This window comes from Poromitra crassiceps (genome assembly GCF_964638095.1).
Source record: "Poromitra crassiceps genome assembly, chromosome: 2".
NCBI lineage: Eukaryota > Metazoa > Chordata > Actinopteri > Beryciformes > Melamphaidae > Poromitra > Poromitra crassiceps.
The window spans coordinates 80712837-80734873 of record NC_139624.1 but is presented as its reverse complement, the minus strand read 5'-3'; the positions used below and the strand labels follow the sequence as shown (position 1 = coordinate 80734873).

The 22037-nt window shown below is 44.0% G+C and overlaps 1 protein-coding gene across 1 annotated transcript in view; it reads right to left on the bottom strand.

The window, feature by feature from the left end:
* The window catches only part of ofcc1 (orofacial cleft 1 candidate 1), a gene marked incomplete at both ends in the record, with an annotated part of 195334 nt that overhangs the window by 31338 nt on the left and 141959 nt on the right, over positions 1 to 22037 (bottom strand). The window contains 4 exons of the mRNA XM_083663163.1: positions 2354 to 2513; positions 8231 to 8394; positions 9129 to 9381; positions 12160 to 12411. Of these exons, the coding sequence (XP_083519289.1) occupies positions 2354 to 2513; positions 8231 to 8394; positions 9129 to 9381; positions 12160 to 12411 (829 nt within the window). The remainder of the gene's footprint in view (positions 1 to 2353; positions 2514 to 8230; positions 8395 to 9128; positions 9382 to 12159; positions 12412 to 22037) is intronic.

The window sequence follows — 22037 nt, the reverse complement described above, 5'->3', positions numbered from 1 at the left end:
CCCGCCTAAATAATGTAAAAATCATGAAATGCAATAACCCTAAATTTTCATCACGCTGGAGAATGTGTTTAATGTGTTAGCATTTTATCAGTTTAATAACGCCAAATTAGGGACAATATGAAGTATGCTGTAATTGTTGCTGTGGAGGGAGATATACAGTATAATGGAAGGATGATTTAGCAGCACCACCACAGCAAGAGGCCATCAGCAGCTAAATGGGAGCATTTTCTTGATCACAAACTTTGCGGGTGTCATTTCTCGCAAAGCCTCCAAACATTGGGAGGTTCAATTTTCTCCCAATTTGCTATCGCTATCCAATTAGCAGCACTGTAGTCACCTCCCTGAGCCTGGGTTGTAGATCATTAAGGCTTGCAGGACAGGTCTAGCACACATTTCAGACCTGGCAAAAGCAGACGCTGAACACGTTGCATTGAAATGTACACAAGTAGCACTTCACCGAACTTATTTTGTCAGTCAATCTAAACAATATTCATTGTTGCCCTTTTTATTACCTTAATTGTGATTAGAATCTCACTGTAACCCCTTGTGGGTTTCAGGGCACAGAAAAAGAGGTAACTTAATGATACTGTGTCCAATCAAAAATGATGGTCGCTATTTCAGCCAGATTTGATGGCAATGATAATGGCAATAAAAGCTTATATAACAGCAACTTTAAAGAGTGAGGGAAAGGTGTGTGGGTGTTTTCAATGATGTCATGGTTGTGGTTCAGGTGGAGTGCAACTAGTGCTGAACCACAGATGAACCTCAGTAATTAAACCCTTAGTCAGTAAGATTTGATGGCAATAATAATAATAATAATGCACAATAAAGCTAATCTTACAGGAGATCAGCACCTAGACTTTGGAAAACTTTGAAGAGTGAGGGGAAGGTGTGGCTGTTTTGATGATACCTTGGTGTGGTTTAGGTGGAATGCAACTATAGTGCTGAACCACAGATGAACTTGAGTTAAACCCTGAGTTTTTGGCAAGTCACATTAAAATCAGTTGAATTAATGAGTTAGGCTATGACACAAATAGCTGTTTCACTGACAAGTATAGATTCCCAAGATTACTGCATTTGTTATCGACTAAAATACTGTAAATTGATATTTGAGCATTTCTGCCAATTGGCTGCCTTTGATTGGTGTGGTATGGACTGCCTCTCCACACTGTTGACAGGAGAAATAGAGGGCGTAGAGCAATTTGTGGTTTCACTCAGGAGACCGGGAGCATCAATATTGTAGATGATCATCAAATGTTAGCAATCATACATATTTTGGATTCCTTTTGGCATACCTGTTTTTACTCTCCTGCATAGCATAATTTGCTTGACAGTCAGTGTGTTGCTGCAGTTTCCGGGTTGAATTTTCTCCCCTCTAAAGCCAGGCGAACTTAGTAACAAGCAAGGAGCAAAGGAGTTAATGAACGTGGAGAACAGTGAGAGATGTGTGCCACTAACAAATCCTACAGAATAAATTAAAGGGGGCGGTGGTTTGATCGCTGCCTTCTATTTCCCTTATCTCAACAAGTCACATTTTCAATCACTATGCATAGATTTTACATTGGGGTGTAGGCTCCATGCTAATACACTGCCGTTCCCCGTGTCATCACCGTCGACCTACAGTGGGCTGTCAAAAATGCGACAGCCTCTCCCAACGATAGTAATTTCATGGGAACATTCATTTATGCAAACTGGTATCCTGCACTCCCTGACACCAAGTTGTCCATGCTTAGTTCACATTAACAGAATGCCCGTTGTGCAGTATAGCGCGTGCACGCGTACGTGAGAGAGTGTGTGTGTTGATTGAGTAGTCTTTCTTTAATGAAATATCTTCGGAAATTGGTTTCCACAGACTAATCAGGCAGCCCGCTAGCCGAGTTTCTGTTTTGGTAATTATCATGTACTAATTAGAATGAAGCTAAAGACCTCTGAGATGAATTCTCAGCTTTCTGAAATGTAACTAAAGAAAATTTAATGATATAAAATGAGCCAATTCTATACATCCTCTCGGACATAATATCTTCGTTAAAGTGACCAAATTGAAAGTGGTATTGATGGACAGTGTGATACCATCATGGCTGCCATTAACTTTTCCTTTCAGTATCCCACTCATTCCACCACCACAGTTCTCCCCTTCAGCCCAAGACCCTGGCGGAAATCTCCCGCGGTTACAGACAACCAAGTATAATTTCTCTGCTTTAGATAGAGCAATCTAATAGATTAGTATCAACGACCTTTTGGCACATTCTCTCGTTAAGAAAACAGCCATTAGTCCAATTAATCATGACAGAGGGTTCGAGGAGAAGAGCAATGTCTAGAGAGACAGGAAGATAGATTGCGGTGGGTCGCTTACCTTGCGCCGCTCGCCGTTGAAGCCTCGCCACTGCTCCGCCTTCTTGACAATGTAGCTCAGCTCCTGATTGGACAGCTCCAGGTCTTGGGGCAGGAAGTAACTCCCCTCCTTGGCTCTGAGCCGCTGAAAGACATCCAGCATGCGACCGCCATTGTGGAATCTGGGAGGTACAGTAGGGGGGTGAGAAAAGAAGTGAGGATGGGGGAGGGCGAAGCAGGAGTGACGCCATACTGAATCACTGTCTCAAACCCCTTAAAGGTCACACGGGGGTCATTTGTCAAAGCAAGCAAAAACATGCCTCCTTTGCTTGTGTCAAAGTTGATAACTGCAAATAACTATAAGCTGTAATTCTGTGGCCACCTCGATGCCAAAGAACATCATCTCCCGGTTATTACTGTCATGTTGGCTGGCTTTCATGGAACAAGTTCCCTGACCTTTGGGAGAAAGTGGAATTTTGATGAGTTTAAGTAGCGATCACCGCAGACTGCCATCATGAGATTGTCTGGCACAAACAATTTGAGGTCAAATCACAAACATCCAGATGCGCTGGCAGAACACAATGAAACATGTATTGATTGCACAAAGCCCCATTTCTCGATCTTGTTGTGACGCTCTATCAAAGTCTCTGAGCTAATACATCAATCCCAGACGGAGCACAAGCAAATCAAACAAACCGGTGTGTGGGAAGTGCTTTGTTAATGCGAGCTGACGCTTACGATTGCGTTTGTGTACGGATGTGCTGTCTGCGTGGCTGTATCCGTTGCTGCGTGGGTGTTATGGAATGATCGGATGCTAGCATAGTCTTGCAGTGCTAATGCTACGCTTCAAAGATGGCAGCTGCGGCGGACGTTCTGAATCACAATAAAACACTGTGTACAGTGGAGAGCATATTGATTTATATCTCCAGATGAGCGCACATCACCAAAGTGTTTTGCCCCACAAGTGTGCATGCAACGCACGCACACGCACACATCCGCACCAACCCCCACAAAGAAACACCATGTCTGTAAACAAATGCCTTGGCTGACCATCAAAACTGGCAGACCTCGCGCCCTTCCAAAGAGATTGTAGCCTGTCAGAGGGTAATCAACTCTCAAATAAAACCCACATCAAGGAGATAGGGATTTATACAAGGAAACGGTGTGGGGCTTTGAACTCAGCATCATTCCCCATGGCTCATGGGAGAGGGCTCTTTGTAGAATCTTGACCTCAGACATAGGAGTAGCATGCATTCATCTTCATCATGCACTGGAATAGTTCTTCTCATTCATTTATGCAGTCTCTCTCTTGGAGGAATTCACAGTCTTTGCATCTCTGAGCTTCAAAAATAGCTAATTTCCTGGGTGTGGGACATGCCCTGGATGCAAGTACGTGCGGGGTGTATCTGAATGGGGTATGACCTGGATGGATAAGACTCCCTCGAATTATTCTTCAGCAAAGGAATCGCCATATGGGAAATCGTTAAATTATGGAATACATACATTTTAACAGGATATTCATGACACGGTGGAAATGCAGCATATGACCACAGTGCATGGACCTTCTCTATTGTACTCTGCATTTTTCCGTTGTATGTTTTGTACTACAGTAGGTTCACTGGAAATAATGTCATCTCATATATGTCTATTTTATGCATAGGCCATTGTGGCAGTATAAAAAAAGACATTGAGCTATTTAAATGGCTATAATTGTAATGTATGACACGGTCTGGTGAAAGGGGGTAACAAGTAGGCAACCGTGAAATCGCACAAATCAAGGTAAGAGTTTGTATTTTGAATATTTCATATTATGCAAGCTAGATGTTGAAGAATGCATTCAATATAACAAACAACAGTTTTAGGATCACTGAATACCTATATTTTGTTAGCAAACTAAGCTCGTTCAGGGCAAACCAAGCTTCTTCAACAACTTTCAGAACATTCAAAAGAGATTTCAATGTATGACACAGCATTTGAAAGCTTACAATCTACACTTTCATAATCTGTAAAAAAAAAGAAGGGAAAAAAATACTTTTTATTAATAACCAAAACACCAGTCCCTGTCACATATTGTACTTTCAACCAATTTGTGTTAATACGTCTTAAATGACAATCACTCCTATTCCCTTGAATTTAAATGTTAATCATTGAAAAGGCCTACATTGGTCTTCCATTGCCAAAAACAAGGCAATCTCAATCTCATTTAAAACCATTTCAAAGCTCTACTAAGAATGAATTAAAAAATGATAGAAAAGCTAATGAGTGGAATTCCCCTTTATGAAGGGATGGTCCATGAGTGATTGGCTTATAGGACGAACGTGACGATGTGACGTCACTTGCCACCCAGAAATGCGGAACCCCGCGGCAGTTAACTAGTATGAGTTGTGCCAAACAAACATTAATATCTCAAAAACTATACATCACATCGCTTATATGTTGACATTCTGAGTGAGAGCAGAATTAGCTCAAGAGTTTGATGTACTGTATAATAAATTATGCATGTCGTGTTAAAGTTGTGTGAACTGTTGCAGTTTTTTAAATGTAAACAGGGTCAGCCGGCTAGAGTCAGACACTCAAGCCTCCCAAAACTCACGCTCCATAGGGTTCCATTGCCGTTGCCACCCAGGGACGCGGTTTGTTTACCAAAATGCTGCTCGGCTGATCCCTCGTATACAGCATTGAGACCCTCAGTCCCTTTTCAAACAAACACATTCGACTACACTCATAAACATGCATGCTTGTGAACACGCTCTCTCTCTCTCACACACACACACACACACACACACACACAAACACACAGAGTAGTTATAACTAACTGAATCCCAATCTGGGAACCCAGAGTCTATTTCGGCACATAAATATTGACTCTGGGACAGCCGTACCTTTTTTTTAGGCTTCCTGTACAGCGTGGATCTTCCGCCCAGGACTTCCACTTCTGCTCAGCGGTGCCTTTTAAAAACATACATTGCGTCGCTTTTATTTTGAATGCTAAACATCACAATTCTTATATACTGTACATATATTCACTAGCGTTCGGGTCCGGAACTCATATATTGGCCGGTACAACAACAGAGCGGCACTGCACGGAGGGCGGAAGTCCCGGGCGGAAGATTCGTGCTGTACAGGAAGCCTCAAAAAAAGGTACGGCTGTCCCAGAGTCTATTTACGTGCCGAAATACACTCTGGGTTCCCAGTTTGACAGAATCCAAACTGAGTGCATTTGTTCAGTCTTGTACGTGTAATAATTTGCAAGTAACATCATCACTGCTATCATCAATGTCACATCACCTCTCTCCTGTATTGTGACGTTTCAGGGAGGGGAGATGAGGAAAACACACCACTGATAGATATTTTTTGCAGCCAGTGAATAAAGGCTCTCTAAAATGTAATTAAAAAAGGATAACAGTCCATTCTATCTATACATATAGCCCAAGGCTTTTTTTTTTTTTTTTTAAGAAATAGGTCACGCACTGTGTCAGAGCCCCTTCCTTGCAGCCAATAGGAAACTGTAACCCATAAAATGATCAGCCCTGCTTCAGCCTCGTGGCCTACATTCAATACAAACCCGTGTGGCGGGTGAGTGGCAGAAGTCATTATTCCCGGCTGCTGTTTTAATATTTGTCCATTTAGTCGGAGCCCGATAAGCGTCCCGCTTACTGGAATGAGATGGCACCCTCTCCTCGGCCGCCAATCTCTAACGGATTAATTCAATAAGGGCTTTCTTACATTTTGAGCCGTTAATGGAATTTGGTCTTATTATGAGGGTGGGAGAACACACCTTTGATGACTGCTGAGTTACAGTATTCAGTAATTTATCACACGCCCTGCGAAAAATGATGTCTTTCTATGACGTAAAAAAAGCAGTAGTCATCCTGTAAAGTGAGAATTTGGAATCAATGGTCCTGCAGCGTGTTATAAGTCCACCCTCTCTTTGCAATGCAACATAGACATACTGTACATGTAGACATACATGTAGACAAACAATTATTTATTTCACTGAATTGTTAGGCATCAGCCTTTTGAACTAAATATGACATGAGATCCAGTGGTCACATGTATCTTATTATTTATTTTCATGTTCATCTTCACCATAAAGGAGGCTTTAAACGGCTCTCTATGACATGAAGGCTCAGCAATGTGTTACAAAAGTTTGATTGGTTAAATCACAATATAGACCTAGAGTAGCCTGGAAATGCTTCAGCATGGGTGACCTCAATCTGCTAGACTTCAAACCAACCAGTGCATTAAGCTAGAGTATGTATGTTCACCACCATGTATCCAGTCCATTACAATATGTATGAAACCAGATATGATACCAACCATGCAAAACACATGGCATAATGGGATAATGTAGGGGGGTTACATGTTCACGCTATATCAAAATGCATCTAACTTCTGAATTTGAAATGCTTTCAATTTTTCAACCAATTACAGAGTATGGTAAGTTCAAAGCAGCAACTGTGTGTGTGTGTGTGTGTGTGTGTGTGTGTGTGTGTGTGTGTGTGTGTGTGTGTGTGTGTGTGTGTGTGTGTGTGTGCGCATGCGCGCACGCGTGCATGTGTATTTCTGGATGTGTCTGATAACTGTTTGTGTGTGTATATGTATGTGTGCAAGTGTGCGTGTGTCTGTATTGTGTGTGTGTGTGTGTGTGTGTGTGTGTGTGTGTGTGGGTGTGTGTGTGTGTGTGTGTGTGTGTGCACGCGTGCATGTGTATTTCTGGATGTGTCTGATAACTGTTTGTGTGTGTGTGTGTGTGTGTATATATGTATGTATGTGTGCAAGTGTGCGTGTGTCTGTATGGCTATGTGTGGCGGAGGAGTTCATGCATAACTGCTTAAATGATTCCATGTGACTATAAAATCAAAATGAATGACATCAACATTTGTTGTGTTTGTTTTGCGTTGTTTAGCCTCCCCCCCCCCCATCTCCTTATTTTATATGGACAGAGCAGGGATGAGGGGGGTGGGGGCGTGGCTAGAGTTATTTCTGAGCGGGTGCTTGAGACTGGTAGGCTGAAAGGATCTTTCTCTTCATTGGCAGAACGTCCCTACAGGCCACCTCAATCCAAAAATACCCAATGATAATTCCCTGCTTTCACTGCTCCTGCACGCAAACTGTGTTGTGACACTTTTCAGCCACCAGGAAGGTCAGGGACGGAGCTCAAAGTCAGGAGCGGAAGCGCAATGTAACATTAAAAAAGGAGCTGGGTCCACTTCTAGGAACCAGAACCCAGTGTTTTTGTTTTGTTTGTTTGTTTGTTTGTTTTGCAGAACGTGGTCACCAGGCCACAGATGGATGCGAACCACTGTGTTCTGTATCAGTGATGTGAAATGACACTTTCCCCGATTCTGCTGTGTCACGGGCAAGCATGATAGTCTTTTGCTGTTGGTCAGAACTTTTGTGTGTGTGTTGGTTTCAGAGACAAATGTATTTGTCTTCCTCTAGAATACATGCTCATAAAAACATATTTGTTTGTCATGTGCAGGATATACAAAGTATATCAGACTGTTTTGGGCATAATAGAGTATACAGCAGCTGCATACACCTGCATAAGGATTGGTAAATAATAGTTCCACTACTTCCGCAATAGGATCACGTCACCTACAGGACCAAAACACCACTGCACAGATTTAATTAACAGCTATAATAATGTTATATACATGTATATGTTATGTTAGCACAACTTGGGTTATATGACTTTTTCTACCTTTTATGTGCCACCTAAAAGTGCCAAGGTGCTCTAAATAATGCACATGTTTAGGTGAAACGTCTCAGTCAGCAGATTGACCAAACTGTTGGTGTATGACTTGAATTAGGTTCAATCAGCAGATAATATTTGAGTGTATATTCACAGTTTGCCAAGGATGTGGGCGGGGCATCGGTGCTCTGTGTGTCTCACCTGAGCAAGTAAATGAAGAGGATGGTGACGGAGAGGAGGAAGAGGACGGCGTAGAGGAAGAGGGTGATGACCACCCCCGCTGCACCTGATTGGTCAGCTCGATAGAAGTGCCAGTAAAGCTTGGCCGCATCACCCACTGGTCTGTCTGGGCTGTAGGCGAGGCGCTGAAGAGACACAGATTGTAGACAGACAGACAGACAGACGGACAGGCAGGCAGGCAGATAGACAGACAGGCAGGTAGATAGCAGACAGATATACAGTAGATAGATAGATAGATAGATAGATAGATAGATAGACATGCAGATAGATAGATAGATAGATAGATAGATAGATAGATAGATAGATAGATAGATAGATAGACAGACACACACAACAGTATAACTGTCAGATGTATTCGAATGGACATGTGCAATATGGGAAAGTTCTTGGCTAGGAGAGAGATTAGTCATAGGAACATTGCGTTTCAAATTCAGGATTTGTCAAATACTCTTAAATTCTCAGTTTTACTGGAGTTTTTGGATTACAAATGTTTCAAAATAAGGATATGACATGATAACCACTGTTTTTATTTCATTACAGTTAAAGGAATATGGTTACAGAGACATTTGATGAGAAACAATAGTGACAGTACAGTCTCAAAGTGCCATTATACTGAGCTGATATCTAAAAATAACCTCTTGTCAAATTATTCAAACCTGTGAACAGTCCAAGTGACGTCAGCCACCTTCACTGAACAAATCTAACCCACTGCCAAAAAAGACACACATCTAACCTTGTGCGTTTTCTTTTTCACCCTCTCCCCTCCCCTCCTTTTTTGTAACATAAAGTCACTTTGCCAAGATAAAGTGAACTCCTATTTAAAGTGCACAAGTGTCCAAGTTATTTTTAAGTGACTTACCCCGAGGACGGCGTCCACTGCAAAGACTGCCAGGGGGTCGAGGACTGTCCACACTCCCTGAGCCATGATAAACTTTGACGTGAAGGAAGGGAGTGAGCCAAATATCTGTTGACAGCCCCATCTGATCAGAACCAGCAGGAACGTTGCTGCGTTCAAGGTCAGGGGTCCCACCACCACCATGGCCAGCTCCTCGCGGGTGTGGAGCAAAGAACTCTGGTAAACCAGGTCCACCGTGTGTGCGTGGAACTGGAACCTGGGGGGCAAAGCGGAGGCGGGTGCGCTTTTAGATGCGTGTCGTTTTGCGTACGCATGTTTGAGAGCCACTGAGGAGGAGAGCGTAAGAGATGCATCGTAGCTAAAGGGCAACTCGTTCCAGTGTTTCCAACAATTCAAACGCTACATACTATTTGGTTGTGATTTATTCAATGATATTTGATTTCAATGACAATTAACGCTAGCTCTTGTATTAGCATGTGCCCCTCAGTACCAGATCACAATCAATGATTTGGAATATATCAGTAGCAGCATGTCACCAGCAACAGTATTATCACCTGTGCTTGTCAAACTCCCCTAAAACTTAAACCTCTTAAACTCCTGTAAGATAGACTCTCCATTTACAGCAAGCCTCATGAGTTTCTTAATCTTCCCGTCAGTGAGGAGGAGGTAGAGGGAGGCGCTGAGGGAGGACAGGTCCAGTTTTTGCTCATTACTTCCCATCTGATTTGCTCCAAGAGCCAAGCTTCTCAGATTCTGTCCATTAATCTGGCAGGAGAGGTCCATTGGTGTGCCATCTGAAGCAGATCACTTCCATAACACGCAGATCCAAGTCTCCCGATAAAGCACACGAAGAACACAAACACAAGAAAGTTTAGCCCACTAGATGACCTGTGAAGACACCCCGAGTTTAATGTTATTTCCTATGTTTTTGCTTTGTAGGCTGCTATTTTCCCCCATAAATCACATTGTGAACTTTTCCTGCCAAATATGACAGGGGGAATATTACATTCATGCTGAATCTGGTTATAATACAATGAAGCTTTCCAGTTCAATAAATTGTAACGAGACATGTTTTGTTGGTGGCAAGATATTTCCATATAAAATACGACATTGGTGTCTCTGAATGGCGTAATGTCTGATCTGCATGTGGTACTTTGTAATGGCTTAAGCCTGTGAGGTGTTACCGCCCGCCAAGGTTGGTCATCTGACTGGTCCTAATGTGCGTGTGTGTGTGTGTGTGTGTGTGTGTGTGTGTGTGTGTGTGTAAGCGTGTTTGTAAATACGGTATGACTGTATGAAAGAGAAAAAGAGAGACCAGAAGAAAGAAAAAGAGGGGGAGAGCTCGGAGGTGATGTGAGCAGTGTGGGGGACCTCGCTCCTGAAGGTTTCACTTTGCTGTCCGCTGATATCCCAGGGCCATTATGGGGGAGGAGGCGGGGGGGGGGGGGGGGGAGAGAGAGAGAGAGATGGAGAGAAAGAAAGGGGTGGGATAGAAACGGGGAGGGAGGGTGACCTGTCATCACACTGGCCTCTCTGACTGTCAGTCTATCTCTCTCTCTCTCTCTCTCTCTCTCTCTCTCTCTCTCTCTCTCTGGGAACCACGAGCTCTGGCCATTACACAGAGAGAGAGAAGTGCTTGGAGGGAGAGCAGGCGATCTGGACATGTGGAAGTTGTCATCTGACGGTGACCCCCTCTGTTTTTGCATTTCTGCCCCCCCCCCCCCCCCCCCCCCCCCGCATCCCCCCCTTTGCTCTCCCGTATCACTTTCCATGATTTGATGCATGATGTTTGTTCCATCGCCCCGCTATTGTAATAAAAACCTGCTTGTATGCATGTTCGCAGCCGGGCCCTTTTATTGTGAGGAATTAAATGGGCCCCATATGCTATTGAGATGTGATTTAACAGTTTTGTGGTATCTTATTGCCGTTTATTATCAATGCGCTGTACCAAACAATAACAATAAATTCCTTCCAAATAATGTCGACTTTTGGGACTGAGATGTGTGGTGAAACCAACAAACTCCCCCAGCACTGGTTTGTTAATATTGAGACAAGCCTTGTTAAATTGTTAATGGGGGGGATTCCAAACAGATGTTGGGGGAGCGTACAGTATCCGGTGTGTGTGTGTGTGTGTGTGTGTGTGTGTGTGTGTGAGTGTGTGTGTGTGTGTGTGTGTGTGTGTGTGTCCCCGCACATCTCCATTCTCCTCTGCTCTGTTTCACAACATCTCACTCCATCACAACCCTACTATATGCATGCATGCATTACACACACATCTAGGCTGTGTGCCTACATTCTGTGTGTGTGTGTGTGTGTGTGTGTGTGTGTGTGTGTGTGTGTGTGTGTATATCTGCACTTTGCTGGTGTGATTGTGTGTCCGCATGTAGGGCTGGGTGTCGGTAAAAAAGTTTTAGATTATTTTTTGGGCATTTTTGCCTGTATTCAGATAGGACAGTAGGCAGACAGGACAGGTGGGGAGAGAGAGAGGGGATGACATGTGGCAAAGGACCTCGGGTCGGATCTGAAACCCGCGTCGCCCGCTCGAAGGACCAAGCCTCCATTGTACGTGTGCTACCAGGTGAGCCACCAGGACGCAGGGTACTTGATACTACACCCATACAGTCTGTGGTGGTGAAGTTGAGCAAGGTTTGTGTGAGTACTACACGCCTGTGGGAAAAAAAGGGTATTGAATGAATGACTATTGGTATCGGTATCACTTTAAGGGTACTGTATTGGTACTGGCATCGTAATATTTTAAACGATACCTGGCCCTAGTCTGCACTGCAATTCATGTATCTATCTGCACACCATGTTGGGAACTTGTGTCGGGGTGTGTGTTGGCAATCTGTGTACACGTGCATTCTATGTGTGTGTCTATAAAGTGATTTTCTTTGTGAGTGCATGTGTATCTGCACACACCCTCCCTGTGTGCATAAATATATATATGTGTGTGTGTGTGTGTGTGTGTGTGTGTGTGTGTGTGTGTGTGTGTGTATGCATGCGTGCAGGGGGATATCAAAGGAAGCACACTCACTTGTTGACAGGAACTGCCATGGCCTGGAGGTAGAGCCACTGGCTGCAGTAATGCAGGTAGAGCCTCACAAACCACATCAAAGCCAGAAGCAGCATAATGAGGCCGAGCTGCTGAACGCAGCCTAGCCAGCTACCTAGCCGCTGCTGTTGCCGCGGCAACGGCAGGCCCAGCTCGGACGGCAGCATGCGGAAAGCCAGGCGGGCTCGGTCAGACAGGCGGTGCGGCCGGGACGCGGGCCCGCTCACAGACGCTCTGTTTGGAGACAGTGCAAACAGAGGAGGACAGGAGATAAATGGAGTCAGACAAAGCAAGTCAAACACAGAGGACAGGAGATGCATGGAGTCAGACAAGGCTAGTTAGGGCCATGCCAAGTGCCTACGACGACATCATTGACGACGTTTGTCTGTCTGTCTGTTTCAATTTTTGTCCCACTGATGATGTCACAATGTATATGACATCGTCAGTGATGTCATCAGTGACATCATTATTGACCAAAATCATCTTATGACATCACTGATGTCATAGGCACTGATGATGTCATAGGCATTGTGACATCATCAGTGAGTCCCACTGATGATGTCACAATGCCTAGGAAATCATCAGTGATCTCATCAGTGACATCATTATTAACCAAAATCATCTTATGACATCACTGATGATGTCATAGGCACTGATGTCATAAGCATCGTGACATCATCAGTGATGTCATAGCCATTGTGATGTCATCAATGATGCGAAGTTGGGCAATTGTACGCTGGGCATGCCATAGGGCAGGCGAGGCCATGCAGCAGCCGAGCTGCTTGCGGGGAGCCCTTTGATACCCTAGTACATTACATTTTCAGTGTTTTGATTTGGACCCAGGGTGACAAAATGTTTTTTACACATGTGGGTGACGTGTCAGTGGAGATTGTTCAAGATGTTTGCAGGCCACTAATTATACATACTGTATATACTGTAATTAAGCAGACCCTCAAACAAGGTTGTTCATAGGTGAAACAGCAACAGAAGACCGGATGTCCCGCATCTTGACCAAGCCATTCCTTTGTAGGACAGTTGTGTAAACACTTTGCTCTGTAGTACATACTGTATAGAAACAGGTGCATGGAAAAACACTTGCACACCTACAATAACATACCCACTGTTAAAAATGTATCCTATTGACTGCTGGTAAGAAAGCTCAGCACTATATGGATCTTGGGTTAGTACCGGTGTTAGGCGTTATCGTAGGACATTTTATTACAACGTAATTCATTGTTTTGCTGACAGAATATGTATAAATTGGGCATCTGGGTAGTGTGGAGGTAAAAGAGAGAAAAGGAGAACCGGGTTCAATTTCCGGCAGCGGTATTTCCGGCTTGGTCAGATGTCCCTGCAGACACAGTGTCTGCGGGTGGGAAGACGGTGGGGTCCTGGTCGCTGCACTATCGTGCCTCCTCTGGTCGGTTGGGGCACCTGCCGGGGGGTTTAATGGGGGGAATAGCGTGACCCTCCCATGCATATGTCTTGCCGGTGAAACTCCTCACTATCAGGTGAAAAGACACAGCTGGCAACTGAACATGTACAGTATCGGAGGAAGCATGTGCTAGTCGACAACTCTCCCCAGATCGGCAGAAGCAACGACCCGGACAACAGGGGGAATTGGCCAAGCACAATAGACCTTATTCGATAACCCCGGACAGTGCCATGTTAACAAACACAGCAGTAACGTAGTCTGGTCGAGCGTATAGCAACAGTTATGGCTTCGTCAAAGAGAAGTGATGAAAAAATAAGTTTGGTTGGAGGTGTGGACCCCCATAAAAAACTGACTTAGAGTAAAGATAACTCATTATATTGCCAGGTATAATGTACCGGACATTTATAACTACCTTGTGAATACAGTATTGACATACACGTCTCAGGAGCTGAAGGCTTTCAAATCCCTTGAGTCCTATAACTATTTAATCTGTGGCAATTGGTCTGACATTTTTACTTTTGTGCCACCAACGACATCATCATCATCATTATCATCAAACATTGTCGTGACAGCAAAGGTAAATAACCTTAACGTTAAATGTTTGTTTGATATGATCTGATGCTTGCTTGCATGTTAGCCCAATGTTTGCTGTTTACTAATGTTAGCCTCTAGTCTCTTTCCCTTCACGTTTGTGGACTGTAGCACCGGGCTTTTATTGCTGCTATTACTACAGCCGTGTATTATTACACAGCACACTATAGCTGTTGTGAAATAGCTCCTGACGCAGTAAAAACAGCATTAAATAGGCTAGTAAGTAACGTTGGCTACTAGCGTCCTAAGCTATGACAGCTGTCAGTCACTTCTAAACAGCGAGCTGCGGAATGTCAACAATATGGTGGCAGTGGGCGTGCCCGTACGTGAGTTACGTCAGTCGAATAAGGTCTATAGAAGAGAAAATGGGGAGGAGAGAAAAAGACACCCCACCCCCCCACCCCCACACACACTCACTCACTCACTCACTCACTCACTCACACACACACACACACACACACACACACACACACACACACACACACTCACACACACTCACTCCAGGTAGCACTTTTTGGATGGATATTTAGCATTTTGGAATGAAGCCCTGAAGTTCATGCTATCAGTAAGGAGCATTAGAGAGCATTTTTAGCATCAGATACACATACAGTATACAAACACACACACATTTACACATGCACAGGGACACACACAAATATGCTCTCAGACGCACGCGCACGCACACACACACACACACACACGCACAAACAGATGAAATCCCTTCCAGCAATGCTCAGCTTCCCTCAGCACCTATGCCTCCTCTCTGCAGCCCTTGTCAAGCCTGTTCAACTATTCCCTTTCATAGAGGGCACAGATGGAGAAGAGGAGGGGAGAGAAGAGCAGATGAGGGGAGAGGAGAGGGCATGAGAGGAGAGGAAAGGAGGAGAAGAAGAGAAGATACTAGAGGATAAGAGAGGAGACGAGAAGAGACTAGAGGAGAAGATATGAGACTAGGGGAGAGGAGAGGGCATGAGAGGAGAGCAGAGGAGAGGACAGGAGAGGGCATGAGAGGAGAGCAGAGGAGAAGAGACTAGAGGATAAGAGAGGAGACTAGAGGAGAGGAGAATAGACTAGAGGAGAAGAAGAGACTAGAGGATAAGATATGAGACTAGGGGAGAGGAGAAAGGACTAGAGGAGAAGAGACTAGAGGAGAGGAGAAGAGACTAGGGGAGAGGAGAATAGACTAGAGGAGAGGCTAGAGGAGAGGAGAAGAGACTAGGGGAGAGGAGAAGGGACTAGAGGAGGAGAGGCTAGAGGAGAGGCTAGAGGAGAGGAGAAGAGACTAGGGGAGAGGAGAAAGGACTAGAGGAGAAGAGAGTAGAGGAGAGGAGAAGAGACTAGGGGAGAGGAGAATAGACTAGAGGAGAGGCTAGAGGAGAGGAGAAGAGACTAGGGGAGAGGAGAAGGGACTAGAGGAGGAGAGGCTAGAGGAGAGGAGAAGAGACTAGGGGAGAGGAGAAGGGACTAGAGGATAAGAGTAGAGAGTATACAGTAGGAGAAGAGACTAGAGGAGAGGAGGAGAGACTAGGGGAGAGGAGACTAGAGGAGAGGAGAAGAAACTAGAGGATAAGAGAGGAGACTAGGGGAGAGGAGAAGGGACTAGAGGAGAAGAGACTAGTGGAGACTAGAGGAGATAAGAAGATATTTATAAGCAACAATCTTCATTATTGATCCGCCATACAGGTAGCAGTGCATCTGTTCCAACGCACACATATACAGTACTGTATAACACATGCATTGAGCATACACAACACTACAGCCCTCTATCAATCTGTTTACAAGTAGGAGATGTGTGTGTGGACTGTGGACTTGCAAAATGCAAAGATATGCATATGTGCACATTATACTACTGTATTGCGCACGCACGCACGCACGCACGCGCACACACACACACACACACACACACACACACACACACACACACACACACACACACACACACACACACACACACACACACACACACACACACACACACACACACACGACCCCTTGTTAGGGTTGATAGGAATTAGATGGTAAACTAAGATAGGTGTATCCACTGTTGCTAGCCTCACAGAGTGTGACTTAAGGCCTTTGCCTGTGGACATCCCTGTGTCTCGCCACTGTGTCCCAGAGCACAGTGTGAATTCACTTTGTAGTGTGTACCTAGGGACAATGGTTTGCATACACTGCCTAAAGAGAAAAAGAGAAACAAGAATCAATTGTTTTTCCCCCCTCTCCAAATGATCAGGCTAGATTTACATTAAAATGCAGCAGTGCGTTTTCTCCCCCCCACCCCCCCGCTTGTGTTGTTGCAGACAAACGAATAATAGAGTTGCATTATCCCGAGCTGCAGTGAAACTAAAGTGATCATCTTGGGCTGTTCCTGAGGTGGGCGCACTCTCTGAAGTGGTAAATTATTTGAAGTTATGGGGTTCCTCAGCGGATGCACACAGCAGCAGCAGCGGCGCACAGCACAGCACACACACGGGACAGCGGAGATTCATTCAGAAAATGCTCAGTCAACAGTTTGGGCTGGAGATAAATATTCATAGCTGGGCTGAAATAAACTGGGGCAGAGTGGATAAACATCTGTCACATGATGGAAAGTCAGTTACTGGTCAGCTCTGTGGATGAGATCCTAACCTGCTATTCCACGTGTTCTATTGAAAATGTATATATTTCTACAAAGGAATAAGTAAGTGAGATAGAGTACAATCAGAGTAATGTGTGTGGCAGTGAACTAAAGCTGTTTTTACCACGGCACTGCGCCAGCGGCCCCGGCGGGGTCATAAGATGGAAAGGTCAGTACAGTCACTCAGTCACTCATGGACGTTTAGTGAGTTTGGTGGGAAAATGGCTGTAGCTATGGGATAGAAGGGGCTAGAGCAGTGACACTCAACCTGAGGCTCTAGAGCAGAGGTGTCCAAACTTTTTTGAATGGGGGCCAGATTAGATCATGTGAAAATGCCGGGGGGCCAGGTGCTTCTCGCATCATATGGGTTATAAAAAAATAAACAGAAAAATCACATACAATTGTACTCTAAGGATTTTGTATACCATCTGAAAACATTAGTTCTGCATGTGCTGTTCCTAGTTGGTGCTTGTACAAACTGTATGGTAGTACTGTCATTGTTAGGTGAACGGAAAAACGCAAAGTGAACTTGCTTGATTAACCAATACTGTGTGGAGGGCCACATATAGTATGTTTTGAGAGACAAGCCGAGGGCCTCTTAAAATCGGTCCGCGGGCTGCAATTGGCCCCCGGGCCGGACTTTGGACATGCCTGCTCTAGCGAGGGGGAAAAAAGTGCCGTGGTCTAAAAAAGGTTTGCGCTTATTTACTGCTCTGTTATTCATACTGTAGTCTCCTAAAGATTTCACATTAAAAGATTAGTATGTGGCAAAAGTCAGCTTTTGATAATGTGTCTGCATTGGCCTCCATATTAAACAATGACCCTGGCAATAAAAAATAAATTTAAAATCAATATCACAATACTTACTCTTTTGAATGAATGGCTACATGGAGCAGTGGAACAGTATTCAGATGCTGCCAAATCTATTACGTACAGTAGGAGATATTCTGGCCTCTGCTACAGTACAGTACACATGCGGTACCAAAGGTTCTGCTGTGAATGTATGACATGATGCCGAAAAGTGTGCACTTTCAATTTCTAGTTTGTTTGTACAATATTTTAAAATATAATAAGAAGAGAAAGCTGGAAGATAATGTTTGAGCGAATGTGTGCTTCTGCCTCTCTGTTATGATTTTGACAAAGACAGTTCCGTTCTGCTAAGCTTTATCACGACTTGCTTCACCGTGTGCTATATAATATATATATATATATAAAACTGTGTTCTGCATGTCTGCAAAAGGGGAATTACACAGTAGACAAAACAGCAATGTGTCACACAGACAGAGGGAAGATGCTGACCTGTCAAGTGGCATTAAGCGAAAACAGCAAATCCAACCTGACACGCGTCTTTCATAATAATGGAAGATATTGATGATGCATGAAAGAGGAATATTTTTAGCTGTCTTCACGTGGCGGCCTCCTGCAAAGGAAATGGGTAACATGATGTGAAATCTGTGATCACCACTGAATTGATTTCATGATGGCACCTCCAATTACAAAAGTACAATACAGAAAAAAGAGAGGCAAAGACAGGTGGTCGTGTGGGCTTTTTATCTTGTAGGAAAGAAGGATGTTTCATTCCAATATCACAGCTTGTCCCATGAACGACTGATACCATGTGCCATGGAGATGAAACTAACCATACCAAACAGGCATGGATTGGCACATAATACTAGGTTTTCATTGTACTTGATGTGATTCTAAGAAATCTGGGCCAGAAGCTGTTCCCTCACAGGGTTCCCACTCTTTTGTAGAGATCATTTTCCAGGACATTTTCAGTGATGTAGATGAGCTTTTTATCTTGTAGGAAAGAAGGATGTTTCATTCCAATATCACAGCTTGTCCCATGAACGACTGATACCATGTGCCATGGAGATGAAACTAACCATACCAAACAGGCATGGATTGGCACATAATACTAGGTTTTCATTGTACTTGATGTGATTCTAAGAAATCTGGGCCAGAAGCTGTTCCCTCACAGGGTTCCCACTCTTTTGTAGAGATCATTTTCCAGGACATTTTCAGTGATGATCTAGCTCAGGGATGGGCTACTTTGATGATAGGGAGGGCCACACAAAAGAATCCTCACTACCAGAGAGCCAGATTGTGACCGTGCACTTCCACCTGTAGCTTACTGTAACACATCACTCCCAATTATAGCTACTAATTTGATGAAAAGGACTGGTAATCAAAGTTTATTATACCAACAGTTATATTTTTCATATTCAAATTTAGTCATTCTTCCATTCAGATGACACCAGAAACTTTGCTCTAGCTTTAAAACAGCCCGCTACAGCAATTTGATAGGGTACATCAAATCACCAAATATGTGATATTAATCAGATTAGTAATGTTGCATGTGCAATGTGCATCCTGGATAAAGTTTTTTACAATAGCATTAACTCAAATGCTAACGTTAAACAGTATGTGGATGGACAATGCAAATGCCATTAGTGCCATGTTCTGGGTTGTACAATAAAATAAAAACACAGATTTTGGTGGTCTACCCTAACCTAACTAAAAACGTCTGCCTTGTAAAAAAAAAAAAAAAAAAGGGGGGGAAAGGAAATTGACCCAGGGGCCACACTGAGTGAGGTTGGGGGCCGCATGCGGCCCGCGGGCCGCCAGTTGCCCACCCCTGATCTAGCTGGTATGACAGACAGGGATCGCACCATACACTAATATGTTCCTCTCTGTGGAAGTCTTGAAATCATCTCTTACATCCTTAGGCGGCGATCACACCCAAAGCGCTTTTTTCAGTTAGAACGCTATGGAAATCATGTTGAGAGCACTTCCATTGTGCACAAAACACAGCGCACGGAGCGTTTTCTTTGCGCTTCGTTTTGTTTTCCACTGCAGTCGCGTGCAGTACGGATCAGAACACAATGACCAAACGGACGGTAGCCAGCTGGTTTTGTCTGTTTGATGTTGTTCAGTGTCAACATGAAAGCCAGATTATTGCCAATTCTGGCAGCAGCGGAGGTTGAGGATCCCTCTGGGAGGAGAAAAGGTAGGAGGAGTAAAAAGACGGCGCGCTTTTCCTCCAAATGTTCAACTTTTTCAGCTTAAAAACACCCAGAGCGCTCCGCCAAAAAAATGAGACACCACCAGCATTTAAGCGGCATGTGCGTTCCTTGAAAGAGAAGCATGTTTAGCGCGTCCTTACATAGAGAATGAATTGCAGAAAGGTGCTGGCAGCTCCAAAAACGCTTTTGGTGTGAATGAATGTCCCCTTAGAAGTGATGACAAATTGATCATAGAATAATGCAAACACACCTGCAGATGTATAGCGATACAATTTATACTTTTAAGATGGGACGTGTTCTTGTGTAAAGCTAATAAAAACTGCCACAGTTACCAGCCAGCAGTCCCTAATATTTGAAAGATACTGTAATAAACATTATTCTGAGTTCCGCCCATTTAGTTGTAATGTCATCCAACCTGCATGTACATCTACTGTACCATGTGACGTGACTTGGAGGTGCATTCATATCATTTCCACAACATAACTGAACATAAGTTACATGTAGCCCTTTCAGATGGCAATGTTATCCATTTTTGGGAGCTCTGATAGATAGCCAAGTAGTTCATTCTCAGCTAAAGGAAAATGGGAGAATGTTGAAATAATTTCCCGGGACAACACAATATTTTCCAGAACCTTTTACTATTTCTCTCATTTTCCATGCATTTTCCATGACTGGAAAATTGGTCAACTATTTTCCAGGTTTTCCAGGATGCGTGGGAACTCTGCCTCATACGGTATCTTATAGTTTTGATATATTTGCTGTTAATTCCCATGGCATCAAAGCACATCTCAAGAGCACTCATCATCCTCTGTAACCTTGCCAGAGTGTAAATCACAGGCAGGTTTAACTACTGTATATCTGTCAAGCATTCCAGCAAGCACCATCTCCTATACGATTTTCCCAGGCTGTTCCCAAGCTTAATGTTGTATGCCATGACAACAACTGGGAGCTGTGCTCTTAAAAATAGCACAAAAGTGAGTACTAATAGCAAGTAGAGACAAGTATTACACCTTTAAGATGGGGGGGGGGGGGGGGTAGTGGGGTGTTAGCTTTTAAATAGCAGATTTATGGTTTGAAGGCTGCAGGGCCGGGGAGAGAAAGTAACCCATACAATCCCTCTTCACTAGCCCCTTTTGGGTTAAAGCCTACTGTATAGCCAAAGCCAGGGGTTCCCAAACTTTTCAGACCAACTACCACTATGTACAGAATCAAATTTCACAGGGACCACTTCCACTGTGTCACCAGCCATTTTTTTCCTGATAAATAAAATTTGCTGATTTAACCATCCAATAGTATCAGAAAGGCTAAATAACAACATGGCCAGTGGTTCAAAATGAACACACACACACACACACACACACACACACACACACACACACACACACACACACACACACACACACACACACACACACACACACACACACACACACCTGCCAACATTAGGCTGTGAAAAAGAGGACCCCTTTGAGAATGTTTTTTCCCTCACCAAAATTTAGCCTAACTTTGGAGCATTATTCAGCTACCTTCCTGACAAACTACATGGTTTGTACCAATCAATGCCTTATACCGCATTCGAGACAACTCGGACCGCCGTAAGTTTCAAGACGGAACCTCCGGCCCGGACAGATTTGCGTTCACGCTGCTCCTCCAGCTCGGGGGGGGGACACCAAACGGTTGCTATAGCAACCCGTGTTAGCATTGTAGCTACCTACTAGCTAACAATGCTAACCAAACATGCTGAATTTCACACAGAGCGAAACACAGATGACACAAACACATATTAAACATGTTAACATTACATAATTAAGACATCAAAGTGTGTGTTAAAACATTAACAAACGTCTTTATAATAATTCTGTGATTACCATTAACGATACAAGTCACCATTTTGATGTGGCTGTGACGTCAACTCGGACAAACCGGAGCTGTGGATGATACCCGGATTTCCGAGCTGTAATTCCTGCCTGAACAATTCATGTTCAATTCATATTTACAGGTCGGAACCCATTTTTTCAGGCGGTTAGAGTTGTCTTGAAAGGGGTATAAGGTCTATAGTTTCTGCGGAGCATCCGCAGTAGGGCTCCTCCGCCCTGGCTGAGTGGTGTGGTGAAGCCTGCGCAGCCATTGCGCAGGGATTCCAAATTCGGCCATTAACTCATTGAGTGCCATGGACGAGTATGTTCGTCAT